The sequence below is a fragment of the Engraulis encrasicolus genome, chromosome 10 (assembly GCF_034702125.1).
Source record: "Engraulis encrasicolus isolate BLACKSEA-1 chromosome 10, IST_EnEncr_1.0, whole genome shotgun sequence".
Taxonomy (NCBI): Eukaryota; Metazoa; Chordata; class Actinopteri; order Clupeiformes; family Engraulidae; genus Engraulis; species Engraulis encrasicolus.
The window spans coordinates 47,525,953-47,550,114 of record NC_085866.1 but is presented as its reverse complement, the minus strand read 5'-3'; the positions used below and the strand labels follow the sequence as shown (position 1 = coordinate 47,550,114).

The window sequence follows — 24,162 nt, the reverse complement described above, 5'->3', positions numbered from 1 at the left end:
CTTGTTTTACCTTCCTTGTACATAGCATCTCAGTTCTGTTTTGATAACTGTCTACATCTGTGTAGAGTTTGGTAAGTTGATAAAATTGTCACATCCTGCCAAGGCCCCATCAGAGAGGATTTGACATTGTGTCTAGTTTATGTTTTCTTTTTTTGTATTTATTTTGTATCCGTGCTGTCTGACAGACTGACCTGTGTCTGTGTGTGTGTGTGTGTGTGTGTATGTGTGTGTGTGTGTGTATGTGTGTGTGTGTGTATGTGTGTGCGCGCGCGCGTGTACGTGCGTGCATGCATTGTAATTTGGACTTAAACTGTACCTGGAATTCAAATAATTGTACAAGCGCCACACATGATCTAATGTCATCATCTCGCTGTACACTGACCTCTTCCTATATAACTGCAAAGTACAGGTTGAAAAGGGCTATATTTGTTGCAATGTTTGGAAACTATCCAGAGACTTCTGGATGAACATAACATGAAGTTTGGTTTACATACCGGTCTCTATGTATCATACTCGTCTGTGTTTTGTCCACGTTTTTGACTTTTGACGTTTTTGACCATTTCAACAAAGGTGGTTTCCTGTAAAAGTAGAAATGGGGGTCAAAAGTAGAAAAAGAAATGACAATGAGACAGCAGATAAATGCAAACACATAGTAACATGTCACAGCATGTGAGATTCAAGATACATGCCAAAGGAAAATAAATACCAGATCCAGCAGACAGAATCAATAGAACCAGCCAATGTCATCGGTTAGAACAAAGTTCCTACTAAACTCTCTTCTGTGAGATTTTATCAGTTTCTTTCCCACTGCTTATCTGACCACTCACTCACAAACAGAGAATTGATACGCTATCCCACTGAGTCTTTACAAACAAGGCATCTCTTGTTCCTCACCTCACAAATTACCCTTCATTAACAGCACAGGGACAGAAAGCCACAAGACCCTTCATTGACATGATCAAAAACATGGCACTGGTACTTCAAGTCTTTTTATAGGGATTATCTGGAGTTGAAGCATATGGTTGTTGTTTTGCATGTTTGGGAAGAAATACAACAACCTGAGAGCATAATCACGTCAATGGGATATATTTTGAGAAAGTTTGATCACACCACGTCAGCCACGTTAGGCGTGTTATATGATTGATGAGGGCATATCCCTAAATACATTTTAAAGCTCTTACAAAATTCCAATCACCAAACGTACCTTGCAGGGTGTGGCGGGTCCCTAAAACACAAACCAAAGTATTCCAAGCTCTTCATCATACCTTCAGAAAAGATTGGTACTAGAATGACATTTCTGAAGCCAACTTTGCTGTAAGGCAGCGAAGCCAACTTTGCCTTACAACAAAGTTGGCTTCACAAATCTCATTCTACCAACCTTTTCTGAAGACATGAAGAACTCGGGACACTTCGGTTTGTGTTTAAGGACCCTCCACGTCCTGTGAGGTAACTGTGGTGATGCTTGGAATTGTATAAGAGCATTAAAATGTTGTGTTTTGCAATATGCCCGCATTAAGGTACACCTTATGTGGAAAGCGTGGCTAACGCACTATGATCAATCTTTCTCAAAATATATCCTATTGACATGATTGCTCTTAGGTGGTCATATTTCTCCCAAAACGTGCAAAAACAGTCCAATATGCTTCAGCTCCAGATAATGCCTTCAATAGAATAAAAAAAATGTATTCAGTTTAACAGCATACCATAAAATCAGGACAAAGGTTAAGTGCACTCTGAGGAAACCCACCTAATATAATAACAATAATATGACCTGTGCCTGACTAGGAACCATTAGACACATACCTGTACAGATCATGTTTGGAAATGAACTATTATGACTCATTTGAAACTGCTTGACTAGTCTCTTCACTTCCAATTCAAATTTTACCCAAGTAATTCCACCACTGGTATCATGAAGCCAATTCAATATAAAAAAACTAATATATTTACAGTAACCTTCCTATTGTTTGTTTGACTAAAACGCTACAGGATTGTGTGTGCTGTGGCCTAACATGCTAAGGCACTCTTCCATAAATGGGCTTGCATGCTAGTCTGGACCCAGATCGAGTCTGGCCTGGATCATATCCCAATTCTCCATTTCTCTCTCCCAGTTCCCTGTTGTACTCTTCACTACCACTGTCATAAAAGCACATGAAATGGAGGTCTACAGGAGGTATATGGTAAATCTGTGCATGTGTTTCTTTCAGGTGAAGAGTGTGTGTATTCTTGTGCTGATGTGTGTGCCCCTTGCCATGGGGGGTATCCGTGGGCCCTGTCGTAACTCCCTGACCAAAGAACACCTGCTCCATGTCAAAAACCTGGTATGTATGTCAACCTGGTATGGTATGGCCCTATGTATGTCAACCTAGAATTGTATGGTAGACTCCATGCCTCTGCAGTCACCTCCAACTGCCCGATGTACTGTATATGCCAGAAACCTAGAGTTAGCAGAATAAGCTACTGCCATTTTCACCATTTGAGGCATCCAACATGTCAGTAGATATCAGAGTGTAAATACACAAGATTTGGTAGAAATCTTCACCCCTGTTCAAAAGCTTTCACACAAAAGTCATCCATTTTGAAACTGTTGACTGCCAAACTTTGATCAGTTCCTGTACCTTAGAATTTACGTTCACATTTGGTGCAAATCTGTCCACCCATTCAAAAGTTGTCACACAAACAAGAACTCAACCATCTTGAAAGCTGTGGCCTCCAAAATCCATTCATCCACCCTTTCAAAACTTACAAAGTTAACTTGAATTACAATACCTGTGGGGCAGACGTGACGGCCAGCACAAAAACATAATATCCTGACACACCGAATAAAATAGGAGCTAAAATAGTGCATATTTTAGTGAGGGTGGTATGAATAATATTTATCAATAATGTTGATCATGGCAAGAGTACCCCCCTTGCTCCTTTAGCGTTCTTGTTGGAGTGACGTCTGGCTCTTCTAAAAAGGATTGCTTCTGGATAAACTTGTGTTCTCAGACCAAGACTTTCCAAAAAGAGTGTTTCGAATGAAAACAAAATATTTCAGAACATAGCCTTGCCTCCCTGCACAACAGATGGCGTAGTATTTTGTTTTCCGAGGAGCCAGCACTTCAAAAGCCATCGCCATCAATCAACTTGATCAATAAAGATATTATCTGCATATGATCCAAATGTTCTTGTTACTTGCCCTTTGCAGATCAATAACCAGCTCCAGAGTGGTTGCTACATTACCTACACATTCATTGAACGAAGAAGCCTGGTAAGTGAACAACAGTCCGATGCAATGGCATATCATTACATTTATATCATTCTTTTACATTTTTAAAGCCATTCACAAAGAACAATTTCCTATCAATGACAGACAGCATTAACCAATTACTGCAGAGTCTCTGTTATAACCTTATTGTCAATGAAATTGTAATGACCAAGTATTAATATGCTACATAGCCTCTTACTGCAGATGGACCCGTAGACGAGCCTATTCACTCTTTGCTGAAAACACTCAACTACATCATAACAACATTGCAATGCATGCCTATGTTATAACCTTACCACAATTGTAATGGCTATGTCTTAATCTGTTACCTAAGACTCTCAGTAATGTCATAGCCATGTTGTTATGATGTACAAACCCCAACTCCATAGCAGTTGGGACACAAGGAGCGTGTTCCATTCTCCACACTGTGCACTGTGTACTGAGATGCAGTACACTTTCCACTAGGCCTGTCACGATAACAAATTTTGCAAGACAATAACTTGGCCAAGAAATTATTGTGATAATCGATAATATTGTCTCTCGCCATTTTCAACAATATAATGCGCAATAAAAACCACTGCTATGCAAGGTGCGGCCTCCTTCTTGAAACATTGAATTTAACATTTGGGCCAGCACCCTCAGAGGATTAAATAATTAAGATTGATGCCTGCTCCAAGAAGAAATGTGTCAAACAATATAATGATGATAGGATAAAAATGCAATAAAAATGTGACTACACCCCTTCACATTTTAAAAGCATCACGGGGGATATATATGTTTTTAATTACATCCTCATGGAGCACAATAGGCTCTAAATAGGCTTTTTTGTATTTATTATTAGGGTAAGTTATATAGTCTTTCTTTAATATTTTCTGTTATTTATCTTTCTCAAGCACACTGAATGGCTTGTAGGCCTATCCATGGTGTGATGTAAAATAACCTACTATTGGTGGGGTATTGTCATTTCACAAATTACTGTATTACTTAGACAGCTTATTTCAACAAAATGCACGTTGTTGCTAATTGTCAGTCAAAACCCAAATCAGCCCTGTTAAAGGCATTTCAACATCAGTAAGAAGCAAAAGAGCATGAACAGACGCACAAGTTCCAGGTGCAGGCAGCGCTCTCGCTCTCGCTCTCTCTCTCTCTCTTCCTTCCTCCTCTATACCCTCGACTGGAACAAGTTGCAATTCTGCGCACTTTAAACTCCTTTATGAACGCCCATACATTGGTTCTTATGAGTAAACTAGCCATGCCTCTGTTTTCCCCTGTAGGCTAGCGCGCTCAAACGTTCAAATTCTCCTGGTGTGACTGATTTAAATCCACAAATCCGATCTTCATGATTTGCTTGCGGACTGCCTACTCCTATTGTTAGGTCTAAATAAACAACAAATATAGCGAAAATCACAAAAAGTACAGGCAACGAACGTACAGGTTGGAGGCGCATTGGAATAATAGGGGAAACTCGGCGAGGTTTAAAATAATAGTTTGGCGCGACGGTACCACTATTTCATGTTTGCAAAAACACGTCTTCGTCGTGGATATTGGGTTGCTGCGCATGTTTCAAAATGAACATTTGCCTTCGTGTTGGAGAAGTTCATTCCACTCTCAGAGGAACGTTGCAGATGCGCTGACTGAGACTGGAAGAATAGGCTATTGCGCTCCTAGTCTCTAGCGCTGATTCCTTGTCGAGGCTTATAAGCGACGCGCGGGAAGACCAGCGTTCTATTTCAAAGACACAAGTAGCTAGATCAATGCACCTTTTTTCCACCAGAATTGCGCTGAAACTTAAGGCGCGTTGGCCTATAACGCGCCATCAGTATCTAGTCTTAAGGCTACGGTAGAGAAAGGGAGAGAGGGAAAACAAAACTTATCGTAACTTATCGGGGCCAGAAAAGTGATCGTCCTTGTAAAAAGTTATCGTCCGATTTATTGACTTATTGAATATCGTGACAGGCTTACTTTCCACCTTCAACTTAGCGGCAAAAATTGAGGGTGAAGTGCAGGTCCAATTCACGTTCTGTCTGATACACTTCACGGAAATGATGGTTGTCGCGTGTCATCAGAGTTTACCAACCGCCAATATACAATTCATCACGGAAGACAGTGTTCCTTATGTTGACAATTTTTTTAAGTTACCCCTTTCTCTTATACACATGGCTATTGTCTTTGGAATCAAAACTATGCTGTCATCAGAGGTTCAGCAGTTTGACGATCTGACACTCAACCAGAGAGGAAACTACGTCACAAACATGGCGGCCGTTGAGTGCGAAAAGTGTACATAACTCCACACTTCAAAAAACTGCTGGTTTGAGGGCGTTATCCGGGTAGTTTGCAGTACACTTCACCGGCGTGATTAGAAATGAAACCGACCTGCGTACCCAAACAGGGAAGGGCGGAAAGTACGAACATTGAAACAGCCTCAAGGTAAATTGTAAATAATAACAAAATACTGCCATTTACAAAACGTCTGATCCTTACATTAGATGGAGAACGGCACAAAGAAAACATATCAGCCATCAAAACTGACCAAAATTATTGTTTTGAGGGATAATCATGAATATGTAAAAACAACACGTCTCAAAAGAGTTGGGACGGGGACAATAAGGCAACAAATGTCGAGGAAGACTAAAAACAAAACAAAAGACAACACTTAACAGTTAAATACATTAACTGATGAGATGATTTTCTATTAAAAAAGTGTTAATTTCTATCTTGGACAGCCATCTTAAATTGTGGGTGTATTCCTTGTCATGTTTTGCAATGTTTTCCTTTCTGTAGCGGTTACAGTGTGACAAGTCTTGACCAAAAGCCAGTCATTTTATCACCTGCTGGTCCTTGGAGTTAAACATAGTAGAGAAAGCAATTTGTCCTTACTTTGTGGCAGTAATTGATCTCCCTTCAAAATATAATGCATGAGTGGCTATTCATGCTGTTCAAACCCCATTTATATCATTCAGCACTGTACAGTATTTAACTCTACAGATGAGTGAGAACAACTTAACCAATGCACTACTGCACCCCCATGCCATCATGGAGGCTGACTTTTGAAGTTGGCACTAACACAAGTTGGATGGTCCATTTTCACTGTAGCACAGGATGTGCAAGACTCTATTCTTTTAAAAAAGAATTGACTACTGCAACTTTTGCTGACTTCTGTAAGCAAAGGACAGTTTCCCATGTCTTCTGGGCCTATTTCAACTGAGCTCCGGTGCATAGGAGAATGTTAAACCCCTCTATCATTTGAACACATTCTTAATATGGTCAATTTTCAATAGCTGTAATTCTTGGAGTGCTAGAGTTAGACTACAGCCAATATATATTTCATGATGTCATGTACCTATACAATGATTTTAATGACAAAAATATGTATTATATACACTCAATCATGGTAAATCAAAGGGAATTAAAAAATGTATATAATAACAATGGTAATTACTCCCTCTGCTTCTTTAATTCTGAGTGACCCAGCCTCTCTGTGATGGTCTTATACCCGGACACTCATATTGTTCATCAGTACAATTCATTTTGAAATGTTCTTCTTTGTTGTTTTATCTTATTTGGATGTTTATTACATTTCACTGATCACCGTCCCAACTTATTTGACACGTGTTGCAGTTATCAAATTAGAAATGAGTACATATATCCACCGAACAATATTTTTTCTCAGTTTTAACACTCAATATGCTGTCTTTTCACAATTCTCCATCTAATGAATGGATTGAATGTTTTGAAAATTATAGTATTTTGATTTTATTCACAGTTTACCAAATGTCCCAACTTCACCGGAGTTGGGGTTTGTAGTTGAGTATTTTTAGCAAATAGTGAATAGGCCCGTCCGCAACCCCATCTGCAGTAAGAGGCTACGTAACCGATTAAGACTTGGTCATTACCATTTTGGTGATGATAAGGTTATAACAGAGGGTCTGTGTGCTATGATCTAGTTAAGTGTTTTCAACAAAGAGTGAATAGGACCGCTGACAGGCCCATCTACATTAAGAGGCCACTGTTCAAATCAACCAACAGAATTGAGGAAAATGTTGTGGTCCTATTGGTCCTATTTTGTATTATAATTCTTATTACCAAAGGGTGTTTAAGTATTTCTATTCATTTTTTTCTATTCTATTCCATCAGGGAACCTTGTAGTGACTTTTTCTTTGTTAATAAAATGTTCACCCCCAACTCTATGTACAGCACACTCTATGTACAAGGTTGACCACTGCTGCTTCATGTCTCCCTGTCCACATCAACTCAGCATCTTCTGTTCCATGGTCTGCTCTAGGGAAAGGTGTGCTACGTGAAGGCAGCTCTACCCTGGACACTGGAACTGCTGAGTACACATTTCCACTATGTCTCCAGCTCAGAAAATGGCAAAAACGCCCGCACACTCAAAGCCTTAATACTAAACCTCTACTCCCAGCATTGTGTTCCTGCCATCAATGAAGTAGAGGTGAGTGTCTACAACTGAATATAGGGGAAAAGCGATAACATTTAATGAACAGATCGCACATTTTATATAATACAACCATTCCATTAATTGGTTAGTAACAGTATTCATTTGTACGTCAATAAATGTATTTACATTTCCTGTGAATTTGAAATTAAAATTCAGCAATATTAAGGGACAAAAAAAATGTTTGGAACGTTTGGAAATGTAATAGTAGTGGGTTGCAGAAATAGTCTTGGGTTCAAAAGTGGGTCCCTGTTTGGAAACCACTGCGATGGAGGATAGCAGAAATATGAATCAGAGGACCTCCAAAATGTAAAACTAAACAACAACAAAAACCATCTGGCATCAATACATGGTTAAAAGTATGTTCTCAACACTAGGTTTCTTCATGAAAACAACGGATGTTTTCCAAAAACCTAATATTGGGTAAGAGTAAACGTTAAACCTCATAACAGAAAGTCTCCACAACTTAGATGTGCAAATAGAATCAACATGGGCTTTGGGTTGCCTGACTTTTCACTCTATGTAGGACTACATCTCACATTCCATACAAAACATTTCATGAGAAGATTTATGAGTACATTTATGAGATCCTGTAAGTGTGTATGAATTTTCCTTGTTTCCCCAATGCTCCTAGCCTGGCTCTCACGCAGACCCTTCGTGCTTCGTGCATCATCGTTAAACTTGGTGAGCTCGAACATCGATCTGCGTGAGAACCAGGTTACAATGCTCCTACCTCCTCTTCAAACTGTGCCAAGCAATTTCAGTGTATTCCATCAAGTGTGTTTAAAGTGTGTTCGGGAGTCAAGTACAGGTACTGATGTAGCTCTAACCAGGGTTGCGTTTCTCGAAAGAAACATTGCTAGTAAGAAAGCAACTTAATTGGTTGCCAATGGGTAATTGCATTGCAACTAGGCCTGTAACGATACATCCAACTCACGATTCCATGCGTATCACGATTTCTGACCCACGGTCACAGACTCACAATATATATATAAACTTTATTACAGGCTCGAGGCCCACAGGAGACAATACATTACACAGACCAATAAAAAACAATACATCACACATTCATATATACATTTTATACAACAACAACAAAAGAAGAAAGCTAGTGGAGGCACACATACCAATGCTCTCATATTTTAGACATGTACCTCACTGAACTACGACTTGGATCTACTATCTGAACAATAAGCTCATTCATGGATCGGTCCAGCCTGTTCATAAACTTAAAAGTGAGATTTCTCACCAAAGCCATGAAAGTAGTTAAACTCAGCCTACAGAACAGCTGGCTTGCCCTGGTACTCCTTGGTTTCTTCAGGTGAATCCTGAGACAGTCATTATAAGCTACTTTTAGCTTGAGTAGGCTCTCCTTCTTGTATCTGACCCAGAGTGGAGCTGTGTAAAGAGGGGAGCAGTAAGTTTGAAACAGATTGACTTTTACATCTGTAGTGCAGTGATGGAATTTTCTAGCCAGCATGTTGGCTTGGACATATAACACTCTCCTCTGTCTGCTCATGTCAGCATCGTCCTCCAGTGTATCTGTTAGGATGTGCCCCAGATATTTTGTAGTATTAGCTACTCCCAGCTCTTCTCCAGATAGATAGGAAGAAGGGAATTTAATGTTGAAATCATCTTTTGTTTTACAGAACATAACCACACTTTTCTTTGCATTATATTTGATATCAAATTCTACCCCATAATCAGAGCAGATATACCCCACGATTTAAAAAACATATTAAATTAATTAAAAAATATATATATATACATACATACACACACACATATACAGTATATATATATATATATATATATATATATATTTATATATGTAATATATTTTTAAATGATATACCGCGGGTGTACGTCAGACATGCTACTTCTGTTGTGTAGTCCAAATAATAACATAATTGTACAAGCACACAACTCAAAAATCGCTTGCCAAGTGAAGTCGACAAGCACACCATTGGTTATCATTAATTCTGAGGTACAGCATATATGTGCACTGTAAAAAATGCCCGTTGAAATTATGGCAAAAACTGTCAAATTGCAACAGTCAGTGACCGTAAAATGTAAAACAGTTTATCTCTGTACTAAATATGGCAAGCTACTATTTAGTCAAAAAGCGCTACATAACTTTATTTTTGACAGGTGTCATATGTAGAAAATACTGGACTGTTCTCTGTAAATGAAGATATTGGAAAATACCGTTAAGTGAGATGAAGTAGTCAAGAGACGGTACATAACTTTATTTTTCACTGGTGTCAATATGTAGAAAATACTGAACTGTTCACTGAAAAGAAAATATTGGAAAATACCGTTAAGTGAAGATGAAGTAGTCAAGAAACGGTACATGACTTTATTTTTCACTGGTGTACACATATGTACACAGCAAATCTGTCAGAGTTAGATTGATCAGAGTTAGACTGGTGTTCAGCCAAAATCTAAACATCAAGAGTTGCAGCAACACTACAGAGTGTTATTTGACTCCTCTGGATCCGAGTTGTTGAGCTAAGAGAGCTAGAGAGTTAATGTTTAACTCCCTAGAGAGTTATGAAAACATGCCTCCCCAATTTCCAAATGTTTTAGCAACATGAGCTGCCATTTTTGTTGAGTCCCCTATAAGTGAACCAAACTCAATCCTCTGTTAGTGAACCAAATTGTGAACCAACAGACAAAGAACTCTGTTCTGCTTTTCTTCACATTGTGTATACTACAAAAAGTAGGTGCTCTTTCTGGTCGTGTTAGGCTTTTTGTCCTCTTTTAGTCCAATAGATCTCTTGTGATTGCACTTGTTCCAGGTGTAACTTGTCAAACCACTGATAGGCTGGTTGTAACAGGCAGAGTTTGATGTCAACACGCTATTTGATTAGTAGCCATCAATGAGCATGTGTTCTAGTTCATCCTGCGAAAAATTCTCCACTGCAATATTTTTTTCCCTTATTGGACTGTGAGGCTTTGCCATCAGAGTTTTCGGTTGAGAGGCAAATTGACACAGTAAACCTCTTCAAAATTCAGAATATCTTTTTTTGCATTCCTCCTACCCAACAGAAAGCAATGGAGGTTATAATGAATTAAATATTAATTACTCCACAGCAGAGACGTGCGCTCAGGGTAGGCAGGGTAGGCACTGCCTACCCTAGGATAAATTTCTTAAAAATAAAAACTAACACGTGTTTTAAAAACTATTCTTGAGAGTTCACATGGAAAACAAACACATTGATTCAGAAGAAATTAGCTGTTAACAGTAGGCTACAGTGGGTTCTGGTTACGTCATGAAGGAGTAAGACGCAGCTGAACTGAGCTCCTGAATATTGTATAATTAAAAACGGCAAAACTCTTATAACTGCAAGTGGGGACAATACAGTGTGCTGATTATACTTTCTGAGAAATAATATCGGTCCGAGATGCCAGGTAGAGGCCAGAAAAAGCTGGAACAACAACCAAACAGCCCATCATCAGTCGCTAACAAACAAGATGCAGCTAGTCAACCGACTAGCAAAGCGATGCTGGATGAACTCGGTGCTCTACTACAAAACAAGCTTCGCTCGTTTAAAACCGAAATCGGGGACATCCTTGATCAACGATTACAACAGTTTTCATCCTCAATAAGGAGCGAATTGACTGTGTTGAAAGAAGATACCAACAATGCTATTGCGGCCGTAAAGGAAGTGGTTAGTGAGCAGGCTACGACATTGGCCGAGCTCGAGCGAGGTGCATCATTCACTTCGGATGAGGTCGCAAAACTGCAGGAAGAAGTACGCCTCTTAACCAACACTGTTTCGCAACTGCGCGAAAAATGCACAGATCTAGAAAGCCGTAGCAGGAGGCAAAACATACGGATCCTGAACATTAAGGAAGGCGAAGAGAAAGGTAAAAATGCCCGTGAGTTTATTGCAGAACTGCTCCAAACCGCCTTGTCACTGGATAACCCTCCACTCATTGATGGGGCTCACAGGTCCATTAGGTCTACTGTACAGAATCCAAGAAATAACCAGGCGAATCAATATCCACGGGCATTCATAGTTAAACTGCACTACTTCCATGATTGCGAGTCCATCACGCGAAAAGCTGCCCAGGCGAGAGATGTTTACTACAAGGAGGAAAAGATCCTTATCTTCCCCGACCTGCCCCCTGCCATAGTGAAGCAGCGCGCCCGCTTCAGCAGAGCCAAGGATCTCCTGCGCGATCGTCAAGATATCCGCTATGGTTTCCAATTCCCAGCTACCTTGCGGATTACTTACCAGAATAAAGAGCAACGATTCACGGACCCAGAGGAAGCAGCGGTGTATGCAGAAAGACTATTTGACACTGGTGGTAACGCTGGTGATGTGGCGTCGGCTGACAGCGCACATGACTGAGACATAACGTCTTGGCAGGTTTTTTTCTCCCTTCTTCTTTCTACCCGTCTTCATCTTTCCATTATTTAGAATATCAAACGGATAGAAAATTCATGCTGAGGACATTTTACTACCCCACTTGATTTAATTTAAACATTTCAAAATGTTTTGCTCGTTTTCAATGTAGGCTAGTTGGAGCTCTTTTAGGTCATAGTAGTTTCAGGACACACTAGGACGCCTACGATAACTTCTGTGCTAGGACATGGGTACAGGTGCACTCTCATTTGTTGTTTCTATTTTTTATTTTCATTTTTATCTAGCAATGTGTTTTGTGTTATGTGCAGCATTGTTCACAGGTTACCTGGGTCTTTTGGGTTTGTTTGGGGTTTTTTGGGAGTTAATGGGGATGGGTTTAAGAGGAGATGTATCAATAATAGGAAACTGTGCCTGCTTCTGTATAATACACTCAGAGGGGCATGGGAGAGAGAAATAAAGTCGGGTTTCATGTTGAAATGAGTAGGCCTACATCCCACGCCATCAGAAGCATAGATAAGGCAAGGGGACTTGTTTTCACATCCTGGAATGTAAAAGGTATGAACCATCCTATTAAGCGAGGCAAAGTTCTATCTCACCTGAAGTCATTGAACTCAGATATTATGTTTTTACAAGAGACACATCTTAAAAATGATGCACACTCCAGACTAAGATCTAACTGGATAGGTCAGATCTACCATTCTACTTTCTCATCCAAGGCTAGGGGAGCTGCTATACTTATACGAAAAGGTATTCATTTTAAGCATAAATCAACAATAGCTGACAGAGATGGAAGATATGTTATAGTGACTGGGGAGATTAATTCTACACCGGTGACTCTTGTTAACATTTATGGGCCAAACTTTGATAATCCTTCATTTTTTCAGAAGGTGTTCTCTTTGATCCCAGATGTATCACTCACTAGCTTAATTATTGGAGCTGACTTGAATTGTGCCATTGACCCATACTTGGACAGATCCTCCACACAACGAGCTCCCCCATCTAAAACAAGGGATTTCTTAAAATCATACATTAATAATTCTAATATCTGTGATTTGTGGAGAATGTTTAACCCCTCTGGTAGAGATTATTCTTTTCACTCTTCAGTTCATAATGTTTACACAAGAATTGACTATTTCCTGGTTGACAAAAAACTTATTCCCTCTATTCTTAGTACTAATTATCACAATATTTTAATTTCTGATCACAGCCCTGTCACATTCTGCATCGACCTAAATAATACTTCCTCACCCAACCCCACATAGAGACTTGACCCCCAGCTTTTGAGTGACCCCGCATTTAAAGCCTAACTTAGCAGAGAAATAAAAACATTTTTTGACATTAATAATACACCAAATATTTCTCCTTCATTGCTGTGGGAAACTTTTAAAGCATATGTGAGGGGGTGTGTAATATCATTTAAAGGGCAAAGAAATAAGCAAAATAAAATAATGTTGCAAGAAATAGAAAAAGAATTACACCAGCTTGATAGTGAAAATGCTACTTCACCCTCTTCCAACACTCACAAAAAAATACTTAAACTTAGGTACAAATATGACCAGATTGTTTCACAAAGGCTGTCAACAAAGTTTATGTACATCAAACAGAGGTATTTTGAGTTTGGTGATAAGCCTCACAAGCTTCTGGCTAGACAGCTACTTAAAATAGAAAATGATCAATTCACAAGATTAAGTCTGACTCTGGAGTACCCCTGACCTTACCTTAAGATATTAATGATCGCTTTAAGCAATTTTACGAAAAGCTCTACTCAAGTAAAAATAATGAAGACCCAGCCAGCATTGAGGCATTTCTCAATAAATGTAACCTGCCAATTCTTACTCAGGAGGATCGTGATTTTCTTGGGGCAGATATAACAGTAGAGGAAATAAATAAAACTATTAAATCATTGAAAACTGGTAAAACTCCAGGTCCTGATGGGATACCTGCTGAAATATACAAAAACTTCAAAGAATTAACACCTTTCATGCACAATATGTTCACACAGTCTCAGGAGGAGGGACTTCTTGTGTAAGTCTTGTAAAAGTGCAAATAAATCACTGGGAGCATTAACAGTGTTGCGGACTTCCATCATTTATTTCAGTTACTCTATTTTGTCCAGCACCTGTACCACTGATGTGCGCGCATTCTCCACCTTCCTGGAGGGACTTCTTCCCCCATCTCTCTACGACGCAATCATCACAGTCATTCCTAAGAAGGGCAAGGACCCTGAGGAAGTTGGTGGATACAGGCCCATATCTCTCATAAATGTGGATCAGAAAATCTTGGCAAAGACTCTAGCTAACCGACTCAACACACTCCTAGGTAAATTAATTGCAACAGATCAAACAGGTTTTGTCCCTGAGCAAAGTGCATTTTCTAACCTCCGCCGCCTCTTTGATATTCTTTACTCTTCTCACACATCAAAGACTGACCTGGTTGTCATGTCACTTGACGCAGAGAAGGCTTTTGACTAAGTATAGTGGCCTTATCTCTTCGCTGTCTTAAAAAAGTTTGATATGGGTGATGCGTTCATTGCTTGGATAAAAACTCTTTATAAAAACCCCAAAGCACAAATTCTAACAAATAAAACTCTTTCATCCCCATTTCAGCTCCAGAGGGGCACTAGGCAAGGCTGCCCATTATCTCCCTTACTTTTTGCCCTTGTGATAGAACCCCTTGCAGAAACAATACGGTCAGAAACAAATATACATGGATTTAATTGCAGAACCACCCCTCACAAAATATCATTGTTTGCAGATGATGTTCTCATCTATGCAACAAAGCCACTGTCAAGTATTCCAGTGATTTTACACATAATTGATAACTTTAGCAGCTTCTCAGGCTACAGAATAAATTGTGGGGAAAGTGAACTCATGCCAGTTGGGTTGATCGACCCTTCACAACTTTCACATCTACCATTTAAAATATCTAAGGACAAATTCATCTATCTTGGAATTGTTGTTACAAAATTGCCAAAAGCTTTGTTTGCAGCTAACTACCCTCCTTTATTGGAGAAATTAAAATCAAATATTCAGTTTTGGAGAACACTTCCCATCTCTTTAATCGGAAGGGTCAGTACAATTACGATGATTTTTCTCCCCCAGTTACTATATTTGCTTCAAAACATTCCAGTCTTTCTGCCTAAAGCATTCTTTAAGCAACTTGACTCACTAATTATGCCCTTAATCTGGCATTACAAAAACCACAGGATCAGAAAAGCACACCTTTGCAAACCACGATCTGAAGGAGGTCTGGCTCTTCCTTCTTTCCAACTTTACTACTGGGCCTGTAGCCTCAGGGTTATAGCTTTATTATTATTTAATAATGATAATGAGCATCAGGCGTGGAAGGAACTTGAAAAAGACCAGTGCACTCCCTATGACCTAACATCAATAATACTCTCTCCAACTGTTCTTAAAAAGTCTTTCTACAGAAATAATTTCATTATTCACAGTACAATTAGGGTATGGAAGCAAATAAAAACTGCATTTAATGCAAACTCATTATCCTTTTTACTCCCCATCACAAATAACCCATCCTTTTTACCTTCAACGATGGACAATGGCTTTAAACATTGGAAGGATGTGGGCATAAAGCGCATTGGGAACCTCTATTTAAATGGGAAATTTGCAACCTTTACAGAAATCCAGGAGACATATGGTCTAAACAAGAATAACTTTTTTAGATTCCTGCAAATTAGAAACTATGTACAGACACACTCGGAGGACTTTGCAACAGCCAGTCCCTCCTGTCTAGATAAATGTCTTAGGCATAGCAAATCCATTTCATCCTTTTATTATAGCCTACAGAATCTTGACCTGCCTTCCACAAGCGCAATCAAGGAAGCCTGGGAGGAGGAGCTGGGGTTAGAGATATCTGATGGAGACTGGAAAACAAGCCTAGAAGAAATTCAACACTGTTCCATAAATGCAAGACATTGTCTTATCCAATTCAAGATATTACACAGACTTCACTACTCTAAGACAAAATTACACAAAATATTCCCTAATATTTCTCCAAATTGTGACAAATGTGGTTCTGGTGAAGGGTCACTAGCCCATTGCTTTGTTCTCTGTCCCAACCTACAAGGATACTGGCAGGGCATTTTTAAAGTGTTCACTGAAGTCACTCAAAAACCTCTTGAACCAGATGCTCTTCTTATACTCATGGGGTGGTCAGATCAGTCATATAAACTCACAACACATGAACAGCAATTTGTATCATATGGACTACTGACAGCTAAGAAGCTTATACTTACCTTTTGGAAGAAACAACAAGTTCCTTCCCTACAAGCATGGCTTAACGAGCTCACTAACACCCTACATCTTGAGGAAATTAGATTTTCCCTCAGAGATAGAACACATAATTTTGAAAAAATCTGGGATCCCTTTGTCCATTATCTTGATGCTTATAGGCCAATACATGTAACCAACTAATACATGTAATAACTCTTAATCTACTCTCCCTTCTCTATAGGACTATTTCCTAGTGATATGCAAGTAGACAATCTCCTCTGTTTGTTGTTGGTATGTTGTGTTGTCATCTTAGGGTGGGGGGTGGGATTTTGTTTTTGTTTGTTTTGTATTTTTTGTGGATTATGTACGACAATATTGTCAATTAAGAACCATAACTGTACATAACATTCACTTGTTCCTGTATTGCATTGTTAAAAAAAAACAAACTTGGAGAACAATAATTCAAACTTGTATATTGTAACTTATGAATTAAGTCTCTAATAAAAAACCTCATCTGGAAAAAAAAAGTAGGCTACAGTAACTGGAGACCGATCAAAACCCCAAGTTATCGCACGAAGCAAAGCACTCAGGCTTGGACAGGTTGCCATGGGAACGCGTCGCGCAGCCTTGGCTGGTAGATGAAGGCTCGGCTTTCGAATGCCAGGCAGAGCCAGGGTAGGCAAGCTTTGCCTCTGCCTGTCTTGCCCTCAACGCTGTCAATGTAGAAGTTGGCGCATGCGTATTATCTGTATCACATAGACTGTCAATGGAGAGCAAAAGCAGAGCTTTTCGCTGTGACGGGAATACTTAAGCCAATCACAGCCGCCAACATGAAAAATTGTTACAATTCAGGTAGTAGCCAATTTCTGCCTACAGGCAGCTATGATAGCAACAACTCGCAAGGCAAGATTTGCTCAAATCTCTAGCCGTATCGGAAAGAAAACATGGCAGTCTTTGGCGTTTTGTCTTTATTATTTTAAAAAATGCCGAGAAGTAGCAAGAAAGACGGTTCAAATGACAGACAGCTGAGCCGTTTGCAATCACTGCATTGTGGAAATATTCAACATCAGATGGGTAGCAGCTTCAAGTAGTTTGAATACACTGGGACAAAATGTCTTCATCATGTCAACCACCCCGGGCTTTTAATGGAACTAGCTTGCATGAAAAACAAAGCCTACTTGTGATTATGCTTTAAGGTAAGATTCATCTAATTATTATGCTGTGGGCAGCCTTTTAACATGAACATGCTCAAGTTTTTTCGTGGTGCCTTTTGTTGTCACTTGTTTGTCAGGGTGTTGACATTGAAGATTGTTTGTGCGGTGGTGGACATAAATAGACTGTGTGTGTGTTATTATGGACGCGAGATTGTTTTTTGAGCGTACGACATGACTTCATTTTCCTAATTTATTATGATGATGACTACGCGATGCGTGAGTTGTGTGGAGCCTGTTAGCAAGTTGACGTGCAGCTGCGTTCTTTTGAAGTGCACGGTCTGCGAGATCAACGTGGAACAGGACGATTGACTGGGGATGGTTTCGCGGAGTGCTTCCGCACTCACAAATTGACTTAATTTGAAACACCTTGCACAACCGTAGCTGAAGTGTTTGAGAATACTATCGTAATGAGTCGCAGAAGTGGTTTCGTTGGTTTACTCGATGTATTTACTGTCTGAATGCACGGGTCATGTTTGCAAGCAACCCGCCCCCTTGCCTACTTTCCTTCTTGTCTGCGAGTGTTTGATTAGCAGCACAAAATGCTGCAGTGAAGCAGGAGCTGTTACCTAGGTTGGTTTATTGCTAAATGTAAATTGTTTTCCCCTCACATGCTATGGTGTGATTCACAGTTGGTGAACTAGACATTTTATCCTCAAAAGTAGGCTAGGCCTACACTGTGCCACCCTCCATCCATGTGAAACACCCTGGCATTTGCAACAGAATAAACAGAAGAGCAACAAAATCAACTGCTAAAGCTAAAAGTTAAAGCTTTACCCCCAAAATGATGTGATGTTGTAGCTTTCTAAATTATTATTGTAAAATGTATGCCTACAGGTCCTTAAAGGTGTACAAAGTATGGGTCCTGGAGCTACCAATTTGGCAAAACAAATAAGTGTAGCTGGCCTTTTCAAGAAATTGAAATTATGTGTTCACTTATTGTTTCAGATTTAGGTCTACTGACAATGTCCAAATGTCTAAATAGTGTAGCCCATTTACTTATTTAGTTATTAGAGCTGTGGTGGTTAAGCACTGATGGCATTTATCTTATAGCCTTACTTTATATTTACAGTATTTAGAGAAACATACTAATTTGTTGCACATTAAAGACCATATCAGCATGTTTATGTGAATAGGCCTATTTGCCTATCCAAGCCATAGCTTGTGGCATTAGGCCCCTCTCACACACACACACGCGCACGCACACACACGCGCACGCACACACACGCGCACACACACACACACACACACACGCACACACACACACACGCACACACACACACACACACGCACACACACACACACACACACACACACACACACACACACACACACACACACGTTACATTTCAGATCTGCATGAAAGGGGACTATTTGTTCAAAGTTTTTAGTCTTTTGTAAAAGTTTTTAGCTGATAGTGACTCTCCAGATTTGGTTAAAATGCAGGAAATTGCATCTAAGAAATACATTTTTTTCTGGGGGAGGACCGAACCCACCGTTAAAATATATATATATATATATATATATATATATATATATTCTATATTTACTGCCTACCCTACTATACCCTTCACTGCACGTCACTGCTCCACAGAAAACATATTGCCTGTCTGCTTGGCTCCAGGTGCCTCCACGTTGTAGATTTGACAACAATGAAGCTGGCAACTGAAATGGCAACAGTTTGCACATTTTGCAGTAATTCACTGTAACTTACAGTGAGTCCAATATGTATTTGATCCCTTTCTGATTTTGCCGGTTTGCCCACTAATAAAGACATGATCAGTCTAAAAATGTATGATAATATGTATTCAAACATAGAGAGACAGAATATCAAAAATAAATTCCAGAAAATAACTTAAAATAATATATTTTAATTCATTTGTATTTAATTTAGGCAAATAAGTATTTGACCCCTCTAGCTAAAGAAGATAAAGTGCTTTGTGGCAAAGCCCTATTTGTCTAGCACTGAGGTCAGGTGCTTCTTTTAGTTGATGATAATGTTTGTGCATATAGTAGAAAATATTTTTGCCCATTTTTCTTTGCACATTATCTCTAAAACATTAATAGTTTGTGGCTGTAGCTTGGCAAATGGGAGGTTCAGTTCTCTCCATAGAATGACTATAGGGTTAATATTTGGAGACTGTCTAGGACACTTCACGACTTTAATATGCTTCTTATTGAGCCACTCCTTCGTTGCTTTGACTGTATGTTGTGTATTATTGTCATGTTGGGAGATCCAAAAATGGCCCACCCTTCAGTGTAGTGGTGGAGGGAAGGACGTTTGCACTCAGGATTGCACATTACATGTCTCCCTCCATCCATTCGTTGACGATGTGAAGTTGTCCTGTGCCTTGGCCACACACACACACCCTCAAACCATAATGATACCACTTTCATGCATGATGGTGAGGAGGGTGTTCTTGGGATCATAGACAGTAGTACTCTTTCTCAAAACACATTGAATTGTGATAATGCCAAATATCTTGATTTTGGTTTCATCTGACTACAGCACCTCCTTATCATATCCTAAATCAGTCTGATGTCCGTTGGCAAACCTCAAGTGGGACTGCACAGGTTCCTTCTGAAGTAAAGGTACCATGTGTGCACTACAGGATTTTAAACCTCTGTGGCATTAAGTGCTACCAGTAGTTTTCTCAGTGATTTTGGTCAGTAGCTTTGATATCATTGCCTAGTTCATACCGTATAGCTCTAGGGTGATTTCTTTCTGTTCTCATGATTATCAAATCCCTACAAAAGGTCAAATCTTGTATAGAACCCCAGACAGGCTGATGGATAGTAATTTTGTATTCCTCACATTTTGGAAGAAATGCATCAACAGCTGGGTCATTAATACCCAGTCTCTTTCTTGTGGCTTTGCAGCCCATTTAATCTTTGTTCAGGTCTAAAATCGTGTCCCTGATATCATTTGACCACTCTTTGGTCTTTCCCATGCTGGTGAGGTTGGAGTGTGACTGATTCACTCATACTATGGACTGATTCTGCTGATTCAATGTGTCTTTTATGCATGTTAGTATATACAGGTGTCTTTAATTCAGATGACAAGTTGATCGGAAGTGCCCATCTGGTCTGTGGGCCCGGAACTGTAATCAGTTGGCAGGGGATCAAATACTTATTTTGCTAGATGAAATGGAAATAAATTCACATATATTCTCTTCAGTTAATTTCTTGATTTTCTTTTTGATATTCTGTCTCTCCATATTAGAATACATATTATCATAACATTTATTGACTGATCATGTCTTTGTTAGTAGGCAAACCAACAAAATCAGCAAGGGATCAAATACATATTGGACTCACTGTATTATATATCCGGTAACAGCCTACAGTTTAGCCTCATTTAATGTGTAAAATATACCTATATGCTAGTATAATCTGAAAAAGTCTACCTGGGACAGTAATCCCTTTATATAGTCTCTTAGAAGTAGCCCAGTCTATTTGAAACTGCCATTCTACCCCATCCAAATCAATCTATCAATCAATTCCTGACCTCACCTGAGTGCTAAGGGCTGTCATGCAATGATTAACTTACTGCCTACACCTGCCAAATGCTTCATCACTCGGGTCACATGGTTCACTTGAACATGTATTTAAACAGGGACTGTTGCATTGTACTGCTCACTGGTTGCTAGCTAGCTAGGTGGCTGGCTGGCTGTAAGGCCGGCTGGTCGGCTGGCCTGCCCTCACCTGGCCTGGCCTGGCCTGGCCGGCCCGGCTAGCAGGTCACGTTGTAAGGGTGGCTGCATGGCTTGCTAACTAGCTTGTTTGTTAGCTTTCTTGCCCCGCTAGCTTTGGCCTTCATTTTCCTTAAGGTTATTTTCAGGCCTTTTTTAAATAAAGAATGGATTTGCATACCCTTCATTGATGATACTATACTGGTCCACCTGCCTGCACTAGACAATCTGGCAATTGGGCATTTATTTAGGTATCTAATTAAGTTGATGTTTATTGGACTCCAATGAGTTGAATCAGTCCAATCAGTTGTCTGTGATTGCAACTCTATAATTGGACTCACCTGAGTATAATCAGTCCAATCAGTTGTCTGATTGTAACTCTATAATTGAACTCACCTGAATATAATCCGTCCAATCCCCCCTCCCCACACACACACACACGCATACACACACAGACACACCTTCACTCACCTTATTAGCCCCCCTCACGCAGACACACACACTCACACCCACACCCACACATTCACTTAGCCCCATACCGCCCCCCCCCCTTTTAACGGTACAATGTTTTTTACGGTAAAATACTGCAAAAACGCGTTTTAAAATGTATACACATGTTTTTGCCGTACATGAGGGGAAACTTGCAGGGCTCGAAATTAACTTTTTTCCTTTGTGTCCCGCAATGGTCCCGGATTCCACTTTGTATTGTCCCGAATGTAACCAGAAGTGTCCCCATTTTTTTCGCGCCTAAATAAGTGGTAAATTATGTCCACGTTCAATTTCATGTGTGATTATGGTTTTTTTTTTTTTTTTGCAGTGCAACTGTCAATTCAGGTCTTTAAGAAAAAATTAGGGTGTGTTAAATCATGAACATCTGTGCTCTATATAGAAAAATGCCTTGAGTAACCGTGCACATTTCGTTTTTCAAGAATATATGAGCATGGTGATATGAGGAAATCTGCATTCAATGACATTATATTTGTCAAACTGATTGCTTTATGCACCAATATAGCCTACCCATCATGTAGGCTATTGTAGACTCTATTGCAGCCAGCCTGTTACTCTGTTGTAGCCTATTTAGCCTACAGAAAAAAAACAGCTTTCATTTAGTCTACTACATATCAATAACAATTCAGTGTCTGTTTAGCTTTAGTTAAAAAGTGGCAATAGTCTAACCTAGTCTGACTTTGGCCACTGGTTGTGATGGGCATGCCGGTGGAAGATAGCCAGGCCGTGCCCTCCTAGTGATGCAACAGCTTCAGCCAGTCTCGAAGAGATGTGAAAGTCGATGATAATCAGGCTAGGTGGAAGAAGATGCGGTAGGTTTTGGGGCCGCATTAGGAGTATGACAACGCATTGCAAGACGTTTCCTTTCTGCTTTAAATTCACTTGACATTGACAAGACAATTTGATAAGTTAACCTAAAAATAAATGCACAAGAGAAAAAACTACGACCGCACACTTAGGCCTACCTCACTTTCGAGAAAGAGAGGGGGATAGGCTAGCATGGAGAGGGAGGGGAGGGGGAGAAAGAGAGGGATTGGAGAGAAATGCGCTGGCAATGCTGTAAAATTGAAGCGCGTTCTTCGTGCTTGTAATCAATGAAGTCAAGGTGGACTTTTTCCCTTTTCAATTAGACCTTGGCTAATAGGCATTTCTGCTATTACCAGCACAGAAACAATAACACGGATACTTCAGCATTAATTAAATAACTGCGTTTGTATGACAATGTTCAGAATATAGCGCCTTCATTTCCAGCCACATTTGAATGAAACTACTTGACGTTCTTGGCTAACAACTACCTCTGTTAGCTTGCTTGCCGTTTCCCTAACTATTTGTTAATGCAAAGTAATTTACAGGCAGTTTCTGATATGTATGAATGAGGGTTAATCTACTTTAGAGCCAGCTCGCGTTTCTGGTGTTTTGGGCAGATAGCACGCGACAGGTGGCCACAGACAACTGCGCATTGTTTGGGGCTGTTGCTTTGCTTACCTGAAATATTAGCAAAACCGAACTCCATTCCTCTCACAGCTTAACCATGTCTACTGGAATATATCCTTGTTGGCTTGAAAAATCAACAATCCAGAGCCCGTTTTCTCTGAGAGCATTTCTAGTTCAGGGTGAAATGGCATAACCAACGGGACAACCAACCTCTCAGCAGCAGTCCGAAGAAACACGCGCTTGCAGTCGCAGCTGCGAAATCTTAATCAACATTCTAGAACACAATGCGGACGTTTATAGGAAAGTTTTCTGTTGCTATTTTCGCTGATGGTTGGTGTTGAGTTAGGCTAATGTCCCAGTGTGATGGCTTTGCAAATATAATAGCCTACTTTTTGAATCTTTTCATTTATATTTTTGGACGGTCCCGGCATTGTCCCAGAAATGATAACTTTGTGTCCCCACAACATTTTTTATGGTCCCCGGGACGTCGGGACACCGTTAATTTCGAGCCCTGGAAACTTGTATCGTAATTTAACGGTATAGTTTTGATATCTACTACTACCATTATTTCACCGTAAAAATATCAAATAATTTTTTACCGTAATTTATTTCATGGTACGTTTTGGCAACCACTGCTGCCATAATTTTACCGTAAAATGTAAATAATAATAATACCGTTATTTATTTAACGGTAGGCTTTGGCAACCACTGCTGCCATAATTTTACCGTAACATGTAAAAAGGAAATATACCGTTATTTGTTTAAAGGTAGACTTTGGCAACCACTGCTGCCAGCAATTTACCGTAAAAACAACAGTTCTTTTTTACTGTGTGATCGAGGCGGGAATGTGAGGAGGATTGGAAAATAGCTTTGATCAGTCAATTGCAGCCCAGTCAAAAGTTTTGGCTGTCACCGCCCCATGAGCTGCCCAGATGGGGTGGAGACTTGGGTACCCCATAGGTTGGGAAACACTGGCTTCGAGAAACACACTCCAGAGCCATAATAAT

General features: G+C 39.8%; 1 protein-coding gene and 1 long non-coding RNA gene across 2 annotated transcripts in view; one reads left to right on the top strand and one right to left on the bottom strand.

Annotated features, from left to right (window-relative positions):
• Positions 1-24,162, bottom strand: part of LOC134457250 (uncharacterized) — a 36,430-nt gene that overhangs the window by 3,376 nt on the left and 8,892 nt on the right. The window contains exon 2 of the long non-coding RNA XR_010036422.1: positions 495-578. This is a non-coding gene — a long non-coding RNA (uncharacterized LOC134457250). The remainder of the gene's footprint in view (positions 1-494; positions 579-24,162) is intronic.
• The window catches only part of csf1b (colony stimulating factor 1b (macrophage)), a 36,454-nt gene that overhangs the window by 10,389 nt on the left and 1,903 nt on the right, over positions 1-24,162 (top strand). The window contains exons 2-4 of the mRNA XM_063209151.1: positions 2,208-2,321; positions 3,191-3,253; positions 7,533-7,700. Coding sequence (XP_063065221.1) covers positions 2,208-2,321; positions 3,191-3,253; positions 7,533-7,700 — 345 coding nt within the window. The remainder of the gene's footprint in view (positions 1-2,207; positions 2,322-3,190; positions 3,254-7,532; positions 7,701-24,162) is intronic.